Source organism: Sprattus sprattus (assembly GCF_963457725.1).
Source record: "Sprattus sprattus genome assembly, chromosome: 19".
Taxonomy (NCBI): Eukaryota; Metazoa; Chordata; class Actinopteri; order Clupeiformes; family Clupeidae; genus Sprattus; species Sprattus sprattus.
The window spans coordinates 25151851-25171220 of record NC_137917.1 but is presented as its reverse complement, the minus strand read 5'-3'; the positions used below and the strand labels follow the sequence as shown (position 1 = coordinate 25171220).

The window sequence follows — 19370 nt, the reverse complement described above, 5'->3', positions numbered from 1 at the left end:
TACAGTGTCAGGATTCAGGCGAGAGCGCCTGGCTTCTATAACGCGCCCTGCTGCACTGAAGGAGCGCTCACTCGCAGCACCTGTTGCTGGAACGCATATAATTCGTTTTGCAAGGTGCTGTAGTCGTGGGAATGACTGGCCTGGTTTCTCCCGAAAGGAAAAGTAGATTTTCCTCTGCTGATCCCGCGTCTATATGGAAGTTTGTAGAGAGATTGCGGGGGAGTAAAATGCTCCACTGCCGAAGTAGATTACATGTTTTTAACTTTGGGTTAAGTCCCTTTCCTTTACGTCTGCTGCTGGCTAGCAATACAGACAGCCGGAAAGGTTAATAAACGGAATGAAATAGCTACACATTACACACGCTATGCTTTAATAAAAGCCACGTTACTCACATACTGGTTAACACTGTTTGTTACAGCACATAAATGTTTGTCGCTACATCCAAACTGCGTCACCGTTGTCCCTCCCTGTGCTCCAGCCGCACCATTTTACTTCCAATGTGAATCAATTAATTTAAATTTATGCTTATTGGCATTTGTTGCACCTTAATCATTTTCTACAAACATGATATGCTATGTATGGTGTAGTAGACTGAGACTCTATTCACTACTGCACAAAAACTAGACACGTTTGAAAAACTAGACGTTTGCAATGAAGTAGGTTAAACAACTTTCGCCAATATCTCCGTAAGGGAGATGGGTTATGTGCTCAAATTTCCTGGGATCAAAGAAGACGTTAGTATTCATGTGCAAACTAAAAATCACGTCTCAGGATTGCTGCGCATGCAAGTTATTTCGGGTGTCTCAACTGTAACTAATACCACTGTCATATAATTATGAGTCCAGTAAAAGACGGAGCAAACACAGTTTTCTACTGTTGTTGAAACACATCCATGCGTAGACTCGTTTTCTTTCCATCCGAGAGTGGTTATTCAAAGAAAATATTAAGAACTATATGCTGATAGAAAGAAGGGAATTTTAAGCCACTACACTGCCTGTGCACGATGCGGATCCACGTTGATGTTGTTAGTAAACAAACCAGTTGGGAGCACATCTCCGTGGTCTTTGCGCATGCCCGAGGCAATGTAAACGCTTCACATTTTTTTGCACATGTATACAGGTAACGACAAGAGCCGTTTCCCTTGAAAATCTTCACACCTACACGCGAATACGATACGATAAACTGATCTGATCTCAGTGGCACATGTATAAGGCCCTACTGAAATAGTGATATAGTGGGTGTTATATTTACGCACACACCTCCCTGTCCCCGAAAGACTAGGCTAGGGTCATCTAGGGTCATCTGCACAGTTTGACTAAATATGTCTTGATTTTACATTGATATGAAATAGGACAATTATTGGAAAACAATCACAATAAGATAATTGATGAAATATAATACAAATTATAATTGCTTGTTGCAATAAACATTTTCCACATTTGATTTTAGGGCAGATATGGCCTTGGTCATGGCCTCAGTGGACCCATACACTGACAACTGGAATGAGACGGACGAAAACAACTTGTGGCCAAGAAATGGGACTGAGGAGAATGAGCTGAGGAAGTCCCTAAACATCATATCACTTGTCGTCTTTTCCCTGGTGTTTGTCTTGGGTGTGCTGGGTAATGGTGTGGTGATCTGGGTGACTGGATTCAAAATGAAGAAGACTGTGAATACCGTGTGGTACCTGAACATGGCCGTGGCTGACTTCCTATACACAGCATTTCTGCCTCTAGTTGTGGCCTCCACAGCCATGGATTTCCACTGGCCCTTTGGCAGGTTCATGTGCAAAGTCAAAGCCGCCCTGTGCACACTGAACCAATTTAGCAGCGTTTACATCCTCGTTGTGATCAGTGTGGACCGCTGCATTTCTGTCGTGAAGCCGATCTGGGCACAAAACCATCGAAGCGTGCAAAGAGCGTCGGCAGTGAGCCTTGTCGTCTGGCTCCTGGCCCTGGTGCTCAGTTCACCCCACTTTGTGTTCGTGGACATCGGTCCCAGTGTGAAGAACAGCCCCATCTTCTGTAGCTTTGATTTTGCCCTCCCGGAAGTGATGGCATTGATGATAATCCGGGTCATACTTGGCTTTGTTGTGCCATTTGCCATCATCGTGTCCTGCTATGCCGTCATCATTCATCGACTCAGGAAGAGCCGCTCAATGTCTGGACGAACTGGACGACCCTTCAGAATAATTGCGGCTGTTATCACTGCCTTTTTTGTGTGCTGGGCGCCATTTCAAATCATGATTTTCATTGAGCTGATTAATTATATGCAGCAAGAATTCAGTCAAACTCTTCAACATGTCACAATGACTGGGTTTCCGATTACCCTCAGCCTGGCCTACCTTAACAGCTGCCTGAACCCCTTGCTGTACGTCTTCATGGGTCAGGATTTCAAGGAGAATGTTTGCAAGTCCATCCTGAAGGTGCTGGAGACAGCGTTCACAGAGGAAGTGTCTCGCACCAACGCGTACACCAACTCAATGATAACCAGCCGCAGTAAGGAAAGGTCATTTTTATGAGTTATTGCGTAGGTCCTTATCAGGGACATGTGAAGTCTGTGTCACTTCTCAAGAACAACCACTATGGCCCAACGAAAGCATCAGACTACAAACACCCATTTCCCATTCAGCTTGTGGACTGTATTTCATCTGTCGCAACCAACCACACTCTCAACATCGGTAATTTCACAACCACAACCACAATCACCCCCCCCCCCCCATCACTGAGTGGTCCATGACATACGTACGTTCATTCCTCGGTCCGTTCAGACTATTTGTTTGTAGGGAAATAAAATCAATGATCCACTAATTAAAAGTCTGTGAATATAATTAAATAAACATGTTAAGATCCCAGCGATCTAAGACATTTTTATTGCGATCGCTGCTTTTGTTCTGTTTTGCTACTGTTTTGCTACGTGCTTTCCTATGTTTGTTTTGTTTCTGTGATCAGGCCATGTGCGTTTATGATTGGTTGCTGACTCCGCCCTCTGCCTTTCCCTGACCTTTCAGTTACTCAACGGTTTCCCAAATTACCCGTGATTTGTTGGCCTGATTGTTTCTCCATTCCCTTGTTAATTCCCCTTATTGTTTTCACCCGTGTATTGCTCTGTTCCAATTCATTTCGCTGACAGTTCGTGCTTGAATTCCTTTCACCTGTGTTAATTTTCCTTGCCCCAATTTATCGTTTATTGCTTTACCTGAAATGTTTCACCTGTGTAATTCTGTTCCCCCTGCTATAAATTGTTCTGTCCCTCTTTAGTTCACTGTCGGATTGTAATTCTTTTCAATGCGGATCTATGCCCGAATTCTGTCTTTTCCCGAGTGGTATTGTATACGAATGTCTGTTTTGCAATCTTCTGTGTTTTGCCCTTGGAATTCTGTTTGCCTGTTATCTCTTTTGGACTCTCTGATTTTTGCTCTTCTGTGTTTGCCTTTTTGGATATATTGCGTGTTCTGTTTTTGGAAGAAAATAAATCCTGAGTTTTTTGCAATCTGGTTTGCGATTGGGTCCTTGCCGTGAGAAAGCCTAACAAAACATTTTCATAAATATATTATGTCCATGTGTGTGTGTGTGTGTGTGTGTGTGTGTGTGTGTGTGTGTGTGTGTGTGTGTGTGTGTGTGTGTTCTTTATTTTCTTCAAACAATACATATAAAGCCCTTACACTTATAATTACCCTACGGTGAACTGAAGGCTGTCAAGTGAATGTAATGTAACACATATAGGATATACTTCCCCAACCTACCAATGTCAACACCAAACAAAAAGTCAAGTCCCAGGCAACAATATCTCAGAAAAGGATCAATTCAATAAATGCCCAGTAGATATGCAATGAGGGCGACTTTCCCAGCGATAGGTGGGAATGACAAGAATCAGCAGAACATTGGGTGTTCTGTCACTGTGATTGACGTCAGGCATATAGAGTAAAACCTCCCTGAGACCTCTATATATATCAGGAAACTTGCGAGTGTTCTGCAAAGACTACAGTACAACTTGAAACGATACAACGGTTACTGCGTCAGATTTGGTCAAACAAGGTAGGCAAAAGTTACAGTTTTCTCTCACTTTGGTATGTATTTAGGTTAACACATCAGCAAATGCTTTAAACTAGATAGAGATTAATTAATTAACAGAACAATGCAATTAAATGGCAAATGTGAAATGATGTGTTAGGGCATAATTACGTAGCCTGGTTTACACACCAAATGGAGATGGAACATCTCTACTTACTTTTACATACTAAAATACTACTAACATCATTTTAACGGAAATGACTGAAGGCAGCTAAAAACAGATTCTTTTTTAGATGTGCCAGGGAGAAATTAGGAGGTTGTATTTTTAATGATAGATTGCTTTCAGTCATATTTAATTAATTTTGATATGACCACTTTACCTTTTTATAAGACATTACGTGAGGAAACTTGTCTATAGGGATATTAGGCTATAGGCTACAATTTGTCTCAGTAACAAAGTTACAGTTCAAGTGTAACCATTTGGATGGACGTCACCCTAAGTTAATAAAATAGAATGAGGACCAACTATACTGACGTGTAAATGAAGAGGAAAAGAGCATGAGACCAGTGATTTTCCAAATTAATTTCGTGAATTAACTTTCAACTGGTTGGGATGGAATGAGGAACATCAGTGCCAGAGGCCGAGCTTGCCTTCCCTGCAGATGGGTGCGAATGATCAGAGTCAGTGAAATAGTGATACAGTGTCAGTATATGTTCTTTTAACGCACACACCTCCCTGTCCCCGATAGTCTAGGGCTAGGGTCATCTAGGGTCATCTGGGATCATCTGCACAGTTTGACTAAATATGTCTTGATTTTACATTGATATGAAATAGGACAATTATTGGAAAACAATCATAATAAGATAATTGATTAAATATAATACAAATTATAATTGCTTGTTGCAATAAGCATTTTCCACATTTGATTTAAGGGCAGATATGGCCTCGGTCATGGCCTCAGTGGACCCATACACTGACAACTGGAATGAGACGGACGAAAACAACTTGTGGCCAAGAAATGGGACTGAAGTGTCGTTTACATGGAGCCTAGTTTGTCAAACTGATACGGATAGCTAATACAGATAGCCCTATCATCCATACGAACACTCTCTATCCGCACCTCGTTTCTGCAACGATCGCAGTCCGGGGTAGAAAGTGAGTAGATTTGAATCGGTACGGGGGCTGGTGTTCGTCTGCACGGTTTCGCGCAACCTGATGACGTCACTGCCCCACGTGATCTTTTCCGCCATCTCCAACCAGTATATAAATAACTTGTTCTCCCTCAAAATCTCACTCATGGTGGGCCTCGAATTCACTAACATTAACCCAGTCTTCTGATTTTTGATTAGCCCCCTATCTTGATCTAATTCTTCTTATTCAGACGTAACATAACTTTCATGACCACAAATATAAATTGGCCAGCGATTTAATTTGCTTTTTTATTCATAAATGTATGTAAAATGCTCGGAGCAATGCATCATGGGAGATGGGATGACAGACATGTCATGTTACTGTTCCAAACTCTTTATTATCAATAGAAAAAAGAATTCATTTTCGCATATCCTTTAGTCTGACCACTGATTTTATTAACCATCATAATGTAATGTTGTTAATTGGAGCTTGAATGTCTTGTGTAATTTGTTTATCCGTTTGCTGCTTCCTTTACCTTGTGCTTCTGAGTCTCTTCTTCTAGGTTTTTCACGTTTTTTCAGTTGTGTAAATAAAGCGCTAAAGCGCCACCCACAGGCGTGAGGTATGTACTACAGTCGGTTCACCGCAATCTGCTGCCTCCGTGTTTACGCAAATCTCTCGTTGCCAGCCTCCGTATTTACGAAATTAAAAGATTCGATTGGTGTGAAAAGTAAATCCGATTCGGAGGCCCTAGACTTCGTGTGCATAGCACCTGAGAAGGACGACCAGCCTGAGCTGAGGAAGTCCCTAAACATCATGTCACTTGTCGTCTATTCCCTGGCGTTTGTCTTGGGTGTGCTGGGTAATGGTGTGGTGATCTGGGTGACTGGATTCAAAATGAAGAAGACTGTGAATACCGTGTGGTACCTGAACCTGGCCGTGGCTGACTTCCTATTCACAGCGTTTCTGCCTCTAGTTGTGGCCTCCACGGCCATGGATTACCACTGGCCCTTTGGCAGGTTTATGTGCAAAGTCAAAGCCACCCTGTGCACACTGAACCAGTTCAGCAGCGTTTACATCCTCGTTGTGATCAGTGTGGACCGCTGCATTTCTGTGGTGAAGCCGATCTGGGCACAAAACCACCGAAGCGTGCAAAGAGCGTCGGCAGTGAGCCTTGTCGTCTGGCTCCTGGCCCTGGTACTCAGTACACCCCACTTTGTGTTCGTGGACACCGGTCCCAGTGTGAAGAACAGCCCCATCTTCTGTAGCTTTGATTTTGCCCTCCCGGAAGTGATGGCATTGATGATAATCCGGGTCATACTTGGCTTTGTTGTGCCATTTGCCATCATCGTGTCCTGCTATGCCGTCATCATTCATCGACTCAGGAAGAGCCGCTCAATGTCTGGACGAACTGGACGACCCTTCAGGATAATTGCGGCTGTTATCACTGCCTTTTTTGTGTGCTGGGCGCCATTTCAAATCATGATTTTCATTGAGCTGATTAATTATATGCAGCAAGAATTCAGTCAAACTCTTCAACATGTCACAATGACTGGGTTTCCGATTACCCTCAGCCTGGCCTACCTTAACAGCTGCCTGAACCCCTTGCTGTACGTCTTCATGGGTCAGGATTTCAAGGAGAATGTTTGCAAGTCCATCCTGAAGGTGCTGGAGACAGCGTTCACAGAGGAAGTCTCTCGCACCAAAACGTACACCAACTCAATGATAACCAGCCGCAGTAAGGAAAGGTCATTTTTATGAGTTATTGCGTAGGTCCTTATCAGGGACATGTGAAGTCTGTGTCACTTCTCAAGAACAACCACTATGGCCCAACGAAAGCATCAGACTACAAACACCCATTTCCCATTCAGCTTGTGGACTGTATTTCATCTGTCGCAACCAACCACACTCTCAACATCCGTAATTTCACAACCACAACCACAAAAACAAAAACAGTTTGTTTTGTTCCTGTGATCAGGTCATGTGCGTTTATTATTGGTTGCTGACTCCGCCCTCTGCCTTTCCCTGACCTTTCAGTTACTCACCGGTTTCCCAAGTTACCCGTGATTTGTTGGCCTAATTGTTTCTCCATTCCCTTGTTAATTCCCCTTATTGTTTTCACCCGTGTATTGCTCTGTTCCCATTCATTTCGCTGACAGTTTGTGCTTGAATTCGTTTCACCTGTGTTAATTTTCCTTGCCCCAATGTATCGTTTATTGCTTTACCTGAAATGTTTCACCTGTGTAATTCTGTTCCCCCTGCTATAAATCTTTCTGTCCCTCTTTAGTTCACTGTCGGATTGTAATTCTTTTCAATGCGGATCTATGCCCGAATTCTGTCTTTTCCCGAGTGGTATTGTATACAATTTTCTGTTTTGCGATCTTCTGTGTTTTGCCCTTGGAATTCTGTTTGCCTGTTATCTCTTTTGGACTCTCTGATTTTTGCTCTTCTGTGTTTGCCGTTTTGGAATTGTGTTTTTGCCTTTTTGGATATATTGCGTGTTCTGTTTTTGGAAGAAAATAAATCCTGAGTTTTTTGCAATCTGGTTTGCGATTGGGTCCTTGCCGTGAGAAAGCCTAACAAAACATTTTCATAAATATATTATTTCCATCTGTAAGTGTGTGTGTGTGTGTGTGTGTGTGTGTGTGTGTGTGTGTGTGTGTGTGTGTGTGTGTGTGTGTGTTTTCTTTATTTTCTTCAAACAATACATATAAAGCCCTTACACTTATAATTACCCTACGGTGAACTGAAGGCTGTCAAGTGAATGTAATGTAACACATATAGGATATACTTCCCCAACCTACCAATGTCAACACCAAACAAACAAACAAAAAGTCAAGTCCCAGGCAACAATATCTCAGAAAAGGATCAATTCAATAAATGCCCCAGTAGATATGCAATGAGGGCGACTTTCCCAGCGATAGGTGGGAATGACAAGAATCAGCAGAACAGTGGGTGTTCTGTCACTGAGATTGACTCACGCGTATAGAGAAAAACCTCCCTGAGACCTCTATATATATCAGCAAACTTGCGAGTGTTCTGCAAAGACTACAGTACAACTTGAAACGATACAACGATTACTGCGTGATATTTGGTCAAACAAGGTAGGCAAAAGTTACAGGTTTCTCTCACTTTGGTCTGTATTGAGGTTAACACATCAGCAAATGCTTAAAACTAAGCTAGATAGAGGTAAATTAATTAACAGAACAATGCAATTAAATGGCAAATGTGAAATGATGTGTTAGGGCATGCTTACGTAGCCTGGTTTACACACCAAATGGAGATGCAACAAACTCTAATTACTTTTACATACTAAAATACTACTACCATCATTTTAACGGAAATGACTTAAGGCTGCTAAAAACAGATTATTTTTTAGATGCGCCAGGGAGAAATTAGGATGTTGTATTTTTAATGATAGATTGCTTTCAGTCATATTTAATTTAATTTTATATGACAACCTTTTTGACATTACGTGAGGAAACTTGTCTATAGGGATATTAGGCTATAGGCTACAATTTGTCTCAGTAACAAAGTTACAGTTCAAGTGTAACTATTTGGATGGACTTCACCCTAAGTTTATAAAATAGAATTAGGCCCAACTATGCTGACGTGTAAATGAAGAGGAAAAGAGCATAAGACCAGTGTTTTTACTAATTCATTTCGTGAATTAACTTTCAACTGGTTGGGATGGAATGAGGGACATCAGTGCCAGAGGCCGAGCTTGCCTTCCCTGCAGATGGGTGCGAATGATCAGAGCCAGTGAAATAGTGATACAGTGGGTGTTCTTTTTACGCACACACCTCCCTGTCCCCGATAGTCTAGGCTAGGGTCATCTAGGGTCATCTACACAGTTTGACTTCATATGTCTCGATTTTATATTGATATGAAATAGGAAAATTATTGGAAAACAATCATAATTAGATAATTGATGAAATATAACACAAATTATAATTGCTTGTTGCAATAAGCATTTTCCACATTTGATTTAAGGGCAGATATGGCCTTGGTCATGGCCTCAGTGGACCCATACACTGACAACTGGAATGAGACGGACGAAAACAACTTGTGGCCAAGAAATGGGACTGAGAAGGACGACCAGCCTGAGCTGAGGAAGTCCCTAAACATCATGTCACTTGTCGTCTTTTCCCTGGCGTTTGTCTTGGGTGTGCTGGGTAATGGTGTGGTGATCTGGGTGACTGGATTCAAAATGAAGAAGACTGTGAATACCGTGTGGTACCTGAACCTGGCCGTGGCTGACTTCCTATTCACAGCGTTTCTGCCTCTAGTTGTGGCCTACACAGCCATGGATGACCACTGGCCCTTTGGCAGGTTCATGTGCAAAGTCAACAGCACCCTTAGCACCCTAAACATGTTCAGCAGCGTTTACATCCTCGTTGTGATCAGTGTGGACCGCTGCATTTCTGTGGTGAAGCCGATCTGGGCACAAAACCACCGAAGCGTGCAAAGAGCGTCAGCAGTGAGCCTTGTCGTCTGGTTCCTGGCCCTGGTGCTCAGTTCGCCCTACTTTGTGTTCCGGGACATCGCTCCCGGTGTGAATAACAGCAATATCATCAACTGTTTCAACAATTTCGCCTCCTCAGACGACCATTCCCCCAAAATGGAGGCATTGAGGTCACTGCGCCACTGTGTCATGATCATAACCCGGGTCATATTTGGCTTTGTGGTGCCATTTGCCATCATCGTGTCCTGCTATGCCGTCATCGTTCATCGACTCAGGAAGAGCCGCTCAATGTCTGGACGAACTGGACGACCCTTCAGGATAATTGCGGCTGTTATTACTGCCTTTTTTGTGTGCTGGGCACCATTTCACATCATGTCGATCATTGAGCTGATTTAATTATAAAATATTAATATTTTTATATTAAATATTAATCATATGAAGCAAGATTTCAGTCCAACTCTTCACCATGTCACAATGATTGGGTTTCCGATTACCACCAGCCTGGCCTTCCTTAACAGCTGCCTGAACCCCTTGCTGTACGTCTTCATGGGTCAGGATTTCAAGGACAAGATGCGCAAGTCCATCCTGAAGGTGCTGGAGACAGCGTTCACAGAGGAAGTGTCTCGCACCAACACGTACACCAACTCAATGATCACCAGCCGCAGTAAGGAAAAGTCGTTTTCCGATGCAGAGGTGTGAGTTATTGCGTAGGTCCTTATCAGGGACATGTGAAGTCTGTGTCACTTCTCAAGAGCAACCACTATGGCCCAACGAAAGCATCAGACTACAAACACAGTGCTCGGGTGTGATATGTGAGTTGAGCTGTAAAATAACTGTTTATTTGATCAGTTCTGTATCCTCAGGTTGTGATCCTCCATGCGGTTGCCTGATATGAAATACTACTATAGACTCATTGAACCATCTGTACCATTCAATTCAAGACATTTAATACATCGTAGGTGCATATAAACTACATGCACTTGAATTCAGAATTCCTCTTGAAGGTTCACAGAAGTGTACTGTGGGTGACCCAGTCAAGCCCCACAGGAGTTTCAAGAGACAACAACCTGGGTAATTGCACTGAATAAAACCTGAGACATAGCATTCCGCTTTAGATAGGATTGGAGGGCTTCCAAGACTTACTCCGCACACCTCCTAATGTGGTTAACTCATTTTCTTTTCTAAAATGCCCCCAAGGTCACAAACTGTGCCAACACAAGCAAAACAGTATGTTAGTTAATGCTGCAGAAATAACCAAAATCGAGTTCATCAAATCAAAGACCCATTCAAATCGATTTAACCATGAATGGGGCATATATGCGTTATTAGCCAGACCCAAAGTTGGTTGCGGATTTATCAGATGCCTGAAAGTCACATACCGGAAGTGACGTAGTGTTTCTAAGTGTCTGAATCAACTTTTTCTTAGGATTTTTTAGGGTTAGGGTTAGAGTAGGAGGCTAAAAACTAGGTCTCGGTACCCCTACCAATGCCTGTAAGTAAGTTACACTTCCTGAACCCCCTGTGTATGACGTCATATGACGCCGGTATGTGACTTTCAGGCATCTGATAAATCCGCAACCCCCAAAGTTTGACAAGCTACAGCACAAAGATTAACCCATGTGTGATCTTTCCCTCTTTCTGCTGATATTGAACAGGTACAGTACAGACTGTTTGTCAGTTTGGAAACTATCATATATAGCCTCGTCTCTGAATAAAAGTTAGAGTCAGTGCTTTTTGCAAATAAATGAAAAGGGCTGAAACAGAGAAACAAAGTAAAGTGCAAAGAAATATTAATATGGGGAACACTGTTTATTTATCATACCTTCAGAGTTACATCCTCCAGAGGTCCAGAAGCCACATCTGCACATTTAAGATTAACTTATTAAGAAATTCACTACAACATATTTGCTAAATATAATGAAAAGCATGCCATTAAATAGTTTTTGTATTTCTGCAATTGCGACAAAAACACGTGAACCCCTGGTTAATAGCCAATGATGTCCGAATATTAGTCTATACAGGTTAAAAGAGGTCAACACCTTTATTGTACATAGGTGAGTAAAAACAAAACATTTGTGTGTCAAATGTTTTTATGTGTCCTTTTGTTTTGTTTTGAACAACGCCAATATATAAGGCTAAAGTGATTTTCATGTGTATAAAAGTAAGATGGATAACTGCATACATCTGCATGACATGACATTATGCAAGTGAAATATCAGTGACTAAGTGACTCCACTTGTATGCTCCATTTGTATTTGAAAATGTGGCTGTGGCTTTATAGTCGCCCACAGGGCGAAAGTAAATATGTATCAACCATTTTGTCATGCAGCTATCAGGGCTATTTTATCAAGCCCTTATGGTGCCACTGATGTGCCATCTTCGGTTAAGGTATAACTGTAAAATTGCTTTGAGACTGAATATTTTAACCCTGAAGAAAAGAAATGCATTCTGCATGGAAGATGTGTTACCACTGTTGAACATGCATTCATTTATCGATTTGATGTCACTTATTAAACATGATTTTTATTATTTCCCATTCAGCTTGTCATACCCTTCTGTAGACTGCATTTCATCTGTCAAAACAAACCACACTCTCAACATCCGTAATATCACAACCACATTTCCTGCCCCACCCCCCACCCCCCCTCCCTCACTGAGCGGTGCATGACATACGCTCATTCCTCGTCCATTCCCCTTACACTTATAATTACCCTACGGTGAACTGAAGGCTGTCAAGTGAATGTAATGTAACACATGTAATCTTAATATCTAGGTAGTTATACCTCCCCAACCTACCAATGTCAGCACCAAACAAGCAAACTAAAAGTCAAGTCCCGGGTAACAATATCTCAGAAAAGGATCAATTCAATAAATGCCCCAATAGATATGCAACGAGGACGTACTTTCCGAGCGATAGGTGGGAATGACAAGAATCAGCAGAACATTGGGTGTTCTGCCACAGAGATTGACACTGAGATTGACGTCACGCATAAAGAGTAAAACCTCCCTGAGACCTCTATATAAATCAGCAAACTTGCGACTGTTCTGCAAAGACTACAGTACAACTTGAAACGATACAACGATTACTGCGTCATATTTGGTCAAACAAGGTAGGCAAAAGTTACAGTTTTCTCTCACTTTGGTCTGTTTTTAGGTTAACACATCAGCAAATGCTTAAAACTAGGCTAGATAGAACAAATAAATTAACAGAACAATGCAATTAAATGGCAAAATGTGAATTGATGTGTTAGGGCATACTTACGTAGCCTGGTGTACACACCAAATGGAGATGCAACAAACTCCTAATTACTAATTACTTTGACATTCTAAAATACTACTAACATAATTTTACCGGAAATTACTTAAGGCTGCCAAAAACTGGTTATTTTTTTTAAATGCGCCAGGGAGAAATAAGGAGGTTGTATTTTTAATGATTGCTTTCAGTCATATTTAATTTAATTGTATATGACCACTACCTTTTTATAAGACATTACGTGAGGAAACTTGTCTATAGGGATATTAGGCTATAGGCTACAATTTGTCTCTGTAACAAAGTTACAGTTCAAGTGTAACTATTTGGATGGACTTCACCCTAAGTTTATAAAAGACTTCACCCTTTAGAAGTTTATAAAATAGAATGAGGCCTAACTATACTGACGTGTAAATGAAGAGGAAAAGAGCATGAGACCAGTGTTTTTCCTAATTCATTTCGTGAATTAACTTTCAACTGGTTGGGATGGAATGAGGAACATCAGTGCCAGAGGCCGAGCTTGCCTTCCCTGCAGATGGGTGCGAATGATCAGAGTCAGTGAAATAGTGATACAGTGTCAGTATATGTTCTTTTTACACACACACCTCCCTGTCCCCGATAGTCTAGGCTAGGGTCATCTAGGGTCATCTGCACAGTTTGATTAAATATGTCTTGATTTTACATTGATATGAAATAGGACAATTATTGGAAAACAATCATAATAAGATAATTGATTAAATATAATACAAATTATAATTGCTTGGTGCAATAAGCATTTTCCACATTTGATTTTAGGGCAGATATGGCCTTGGTCATGGCCTCAGTGGACCCATACACTGACAACTGGAATGAGACGGACGAAAACACCTTGTGGCCAGGAAATGGGACTGAGAAGGACGACAAGTATGAGCTGAGGAAGTCCCTAAACATCATGTCCCTTGTCGTCTTTTCCCTGGCGTTTGTCTTGGGTGTTCTGGGTAATGGTGTGGTGATCTGGGTGACTGGATTCAAAATGAAGAAGACTGTGAATACCGTGTGGTACCTGAACCTGGCCGTGGCTGACTTCATATTCACAGCGTTTCTGCCTCTAGTTGTGGCCTCCACGGCCATGGATTACCACTGGCCCTTTGGCAGGTTCATGTGCAAAGTCAAAGCCACCCTGTGCACACTGAACCAGTTTAGCAGCGTTTACATCCTCGTTGTGATCAGTGTGGACCGCTGCATTTCTGTGGTGAAGCCGATCTGGGCACAAAACCATCGAAGCGTGCAAAGAGCGTCGGCAGTGAGCCTTGTCGTCTGGCTCCTGGCCCTAGTGCTCAGTTCGCCCTACTTTGTGTTCGTGGACGCCCCTCCTGGTGTCAAGGACAGCCCCATCTTCTGTAGCTTTGATTTTGCCCTCCCGGAAGTGATGGCATTGATTATAATCGAGGTCATACTTGGCTTTGTTGTGCCATTTGCCATCATCGTGTCCTGCTATGCCGTCATCATTCATCGACTCAGGAAGAGCCGCTCAATGTCGGGACGAACTGGACGACCCTTCAGAATAATTGCGGCTGTTATCACTGCCTTTTTTGTGTGCTGGGCGCCACTTCAAATCATGATTTTCATTGAGCTGATTAATTATATGAAGCAAGAATTCAGTCAAACTCTTCAACATGTCACCATGATTGGGTTTCCGATGACCCTCAGCCTGGCCTACCTTAACAGCTGCCTGAACCCCTTGCTGTATGTCTTCATGGGTCAGGATTTCAAGGACGAGGTGCGCAAGTCCATCCTGAAGGTGCTGGAGACAGCGTTCACAGAGGAAGTACACCAACTCAATGATAACCATCCGCAGTAGGAAAAAAGTCATTTTCCAATGCAGAGGTGTGAGTTATTGCGTAGGTCCTTATCAGGGACATGTGAAGTCTGTGTCACTTCTCAAGAACAACCACTATGGCCGAACGAAAGCATCAGACTACAAACACCCATTTCCCATTCAGCTTGTCATACCCTTCTGTTGACTGTATTTCAGCTGTCGCAACCAACCACACTCTCAACATCCGTAATATCACCACCACATTTCCTGCCCCACCCTCACTGACTGGTCCATGACATACGTACATTCCTCGATCCTTTCAGACTATTTGTTTGTTGGGAAATAAAATAAATGATCCACTAATTAAAAGTCTGAGAATTGGATGAAATAAACATTTTCATAAATATATTATGTCCATCTGTTAGTGTGTGTGTGTGTTTTCTTTATTTTCTTCAAACATAATACATATAAAGCCCTTACACTTATAATTACCTTACGGTGAACTGAAGGCTGTCAAGTGATTGTAATGTAACACATGTAATCTTAATATCTAGGTAGATATACTTCCCCAACCTACCAATGTCAACACCAAACAAACAAACAAAAAGTCAAGTCCCAGGCAACAATATCTCAGAAAAGGATCAATTTGATAAATGCCCCAGTAGATATGCAACGAGGGCGGACTTTCCCAGCGAAAGGTGGGAATGACAAGAATCAGCAGAACAGTGAGTGTTCTGTCACTGAGATTGACGTCACTCATATAGAGTAAAACCTCCCTGAGACCTCTATATATATCAGCAAACTTGCGAGTGTTCTGCAAAGACTACAGTACAACTTGAAACGATACAACGATTACTGCGTCATATTTGGTCAAACAAGGTAGGCAAAAGTTACAGTTTTCTCTCACTTTGGTCTGTTTTTAGGTAAACACATCAGCAAATGCTTTAAACTAGATAGAGATAAATTAATTAACAGAACAATGCAATTAAATGGCAAAATGATGTGTTAGGGCATGCTTACATAGCCTGGTTTACACACCAAATGGAGATGCAACAAACTATAATTACTTTTACATACTGAAATACTACTTACATCATTTAAACGGAAAAGACTCAAGGCTGCTAAAAAATTGTTATTTTTTAGATGCGCCAGGGAGAAATTAGGAGGTTGTATTTTTAATGATAGATTGCTTTCAGTCATATATATTTTTTATTTTTTTATATGACCACTTTACCTTTTTATAAGACATTACGTGAGGAAACTTGTCTATAGGGATATTAGGCTATAGGCTACAACTGGTCTCAGTAACAAAGTTACAGTTCAAGTGTAACTATTTGGATGGACTTCACCCTAAGTTTATAAAATAGAATGAGGCCCAACTATACTGACGTGTAAATGAAGAGGAAAAGAGCATGAGACCAGTGTTTTTACTAATTCATTTTGTGAATTAACTTTCAACTGGTTGGGATGGAATGAGGAACATCAGTGCCAGAGGCCGAGCTTGCCTTTCCTACAGATGGGTGCGAATGATCAGAGTCAGTGAAATAGTGATACAGTGTCAGTATATGTTCTATTTACACACACACCTCCCTGTCCCCGATAGACTAGGCTAGGGTCATCTAGGGTCATCTGCACAGTTTGACTAAATATGTCTCGATTTTACATTGATATGAAATTGGAAAATTATTGGAAAACAATCATAATAAGATAATTGATGAAATATAATACAAATTATAATTGCTTGTTGCAATAAGCATTTTCCACATTTGATTTAAGGGCAGATATGGCCTTGGTCATGGCCTCAGTGGACCCATACACTGACAACTGGAATGAGATGGACGAAAACAACTCGTCGCCCAGAAACCGGACTGAGTATTATACCCATGACTGCTACGACCAGCCTGAGCTGAGGAAGTCCCTAAACATCATGTCACTTGTCGTCTATTCCCTGGCGTTTGTCTTGGGTGTGCTGGGTAATGGTGTGGTGATCTGGGTGACTGGATTCAAAATGAAGAAGACTGTGAATACCGTGTGGTTCCTGAACCTGGCCGTGGCTGACTTCCTATTCACAGCATGTCTTCCTCTAGGTGTGGCCTACATAGCCATGGATTTCCACTGGCCCTTTGGCAGGTTCATGTGCAAAGTCGAAAGCTTCCTGTGCACACTGAACATGTTTAGCAGCGTTTACATCCTCGTTGTGATCAGTGTGGACCGCTGCATTTCTGTGGTGAAGCCGATCTGGGCGCAAAACCATCGAAGCGTGCAAAGAGCGTCGGCAGTGAGCCTTGTCGTCTGGCTCCTGGCCCTGGTGCTCAGTTCACCCTGCTTTGTGTTCGTGGACATCGGTCCCAGTGTGAAGAACAACACCATCTTCTGTAGGTATGATTTTGCCCTCCCGGAAGTGATGGCATTGATGATAATCCGGGTCATACTTGGCTTTGTTGTGTCATTTGCCATCATCGTGTCCTGCAATGCCGTCATCATTCATCGACTCAGGAAGAGCCGCTCAATGTCGGGACGAACTGGACGACCCTTCAGGATAATTGCGGCTGTTATCACTGCCTTTTTTGTTTGCTGGGCACCATTTCACACCATGGGGATCATTGAGCTGATTAATCATATGAAGCAAGATTTCAGTCCAACTCTTCACCATGTCACAATGATTGGGTTTCCGATTACCACCAGCCTGGCCTACCTTAACAGCTGCCTGAACCCCTTGCTGTACGTCTTCATGGGTCAGGATTTCAAGGAGGAGATGCGCAAGTCCATCCTGAAGGTGCTGGAGACAGCATTCACAGAGGAAGTGTCTCGCACCAACACGCACACCAACTCAATGATAACCAGCCGCAGTGAGGAAAAGTCATTTTCCGATGCAGAGGTGTGAGTTATTGCGTAGGTCCTTAACAGGGACACATGAAGTCTTGGTCACTTCTCAAGAACAACCACTATGGCCCAACGAAAGCATCAGACTACAAACACCCATTTCTCATTCAATTCGTCATACCCTTCTGTAGACTGTATTTCATCTGTCGAAACCAACCACACTCTCAACATCCGTAATATCACCACCACATTTCCTGGCCCGACCCTCTCACTGAGTGGTCCATGACATACGTACATTCCTCGGTCCTTTGAGACTATTTGTTTGTCGGGAAATAAAATCAATGATCCACTAATTAAAAGTCTGAGAATTGGATGAAATAAACATTTTCATAAATATATTATGTCCATCTGTTAGTGTGTGCGTGTTTTCTTTATTTTTTTCAAACATAATAATTATAAAGCCCTTACACTTATAATTACCCTAAGGTGAACTGAAGGCTGTCAAGTGAATGTAATGTAACATATGTAGGGCCCTATCTTGCACCCAGCGCAATTGACATTGTCACCGACGCATGTATCATTCCTATCTTGCACCCGGCGCACAGCGCGATTTTCCCTCCAGAGGCGCGCTTCGAAATGAACTTGCGTCGACATGGGCGGGGGCGGAACAGAGAAGGCGTTTCTCTGGCGCAAGTGGTATTTTGCAGTTTCAAAACAACGCCGTGCGCCGTGCGCCATTGACCAAAAAAAAGCTGGTCTAATGTGAGGCGCAATGTCTAAAGTCTGTAACGCGTATTCAGAACGCTATTTTAAGGGCGCATGTGCTTGCCCGCACAGTATAGGACCTGTAGGCTACACTTTACTTCTGTCGTCTTCACGAGAGATTTACACCAATTGTTTGGCAAGCCATATATAATTACAAGGAAAATAAAGTATTTACCACATGAGGAAATCATTGTGATATCCGTATCCAAGACATTTAAAAACTAGGCATACATCTAGCGTACACAATTTACCCAAATGATTCAGGTTAATTGAAGCTGCGTGACATTTGATTTATTGTATGGCTTTGTTGCATTTATTTAATGCCAGTATTATTATAAATCTTGTAAACTCATCTCTGTGTATGTGGACTTTATTTATGTACCTTGGGTTTGGTCAGCTGGTGCACTGGCTTGGGTGCCGATTTCCATGCTCCCAAATCCCTGCACGCTCTCAGGCATGAGGGTAGACGTGGCGATGTCCTCTGCTGCCGTCAGATCCTGGGTCGAGGCAGATCCACCTCCCGTGAAGGCACGAGAACGTGTGTTACCTTCCAGCTTGGATGTCCCACGTCTCCGGACGTCATTATAGCGTTTTCGGCAACGTTTTCGGGTGCCCCGTTGCAGAAACAATCACGGCAATATCTTGACATGCTTGCTTGACTTTGCTTACACTGTAAAAAAACAACCTAATTTTACAGTTAATAACTCTACATTTTTACAGTGGTTTTCTGTTTTATGAAATTGTATACAAAACTACGTATAATAATGGAGGTTAACTATAAATTAAAAACACGACTGCTATTTTAAGGATAATGCCAATAATGACAAATTACATGGATTTCTATTTTTTTTACAGAAAATAACTGTATTATTTATACATAATTTTTCCATTTTTCTAAAATACATGCAAATGTAAATAAAATTACACTGATAATCTGAAATTAAATATGTAGTTCATTATATTAAGGTTTATGTACATACTAACAATTTATCATGTTTCTATGTAAATTTACAGTGAATTCCTCAAAAATTCAGCAAACCCATTTTCATTAACCTGTTAGAACCTTGATGTTTTTTGGCAAATTCTACCTAAAATTCCATGCCCAAATGTAAAGGCCTACTTTT

At 41.9% G+C, this 19370-nt stretch overlaps 4 protein-coding genes and 1 pseudogene across 5 annotated transcripts; all 5 read left to right on the top strand.

Annotated features, from left to right (window-relative positions):
• Positions 1–1456: 1456 nt before the first annotated feature.
• LOC308380704 (fMet-Leu-Phe receptor-like) lies at positions 1457–2521 on the top strand (the record flags this gene model as incomplete). Its single annotated transcript, XM_080858109.1, has 1 exon — positions 1457–2521. The coding sequence occupies one exon, from the start codon at positions 1457–1459 to the stop codon at positions 2519–2521; it is 1065 nt and encodes a 354-aa protein (XP_080714235.1).
• A 2432-nt stretch (positions 2522–4953) lies between these two features.
• Positions 4954–6906, top strand: LOC308380702 (fMet-Leu-Phe receptor-like; the record flags this gene model as incomplete). Its single annotated transcript, XM_080858107.1, has 2 exons — positions 4954–5021; positions 5877–6906. 2 exons carry the CDS (start codon positions 4954–4956, stop codon positions 6904–6906), a joined length of 1098 nt encoding a protein of 365 aa, XP_080714233.1.
• A 2239-nt stretch (positions 6907–9145) lies between these two features.
• LOC308380822 (chemerin-like receptor 1) lies at positions 9146–10309 on the top strand (annotated as a pseudogene). Its single transcript has one exon. The product of its transcript is annotated as a chemerin-like receptor 1 (transcript).
• Positions 10310–13662: 3353 nt separating this feature from the next.
• Positions 13663–14700, top strand: LOC308380827 (fMet-Leu-Phe receptor-like; the record flags this gene model as incomplete). The annotated part of the gene is made up of 1 exon (XM_080858239.1): positions 13663–14700. The coding sequence occupies one exon, from the start codon at positions 13663–13665 to the stop codon at positions 14698–14700; it is 1038 nt and encodes a 345-aa protein (XP_080714365.1).
• Positions 14701–16441: 1741 nt separating this feature from the next.
• LOC308380825 (chemerin-like receptor 1) lies at positions 16442–17542 on the top strand (the record flags this gene model as incomplete). The annotated part of the gene is made up of 1 exon (XM_080858237.1): positions 16442–17542. The coding sequence occupies one exon, from the start codon at positions 16442–16444 to the stop codon at positions 17540–17542; it is 1101 nt and encodes a 366-aa protein (XP_080714363.1).
• Positions 17543–19370: the final 1828 nt, after the last annotated feature.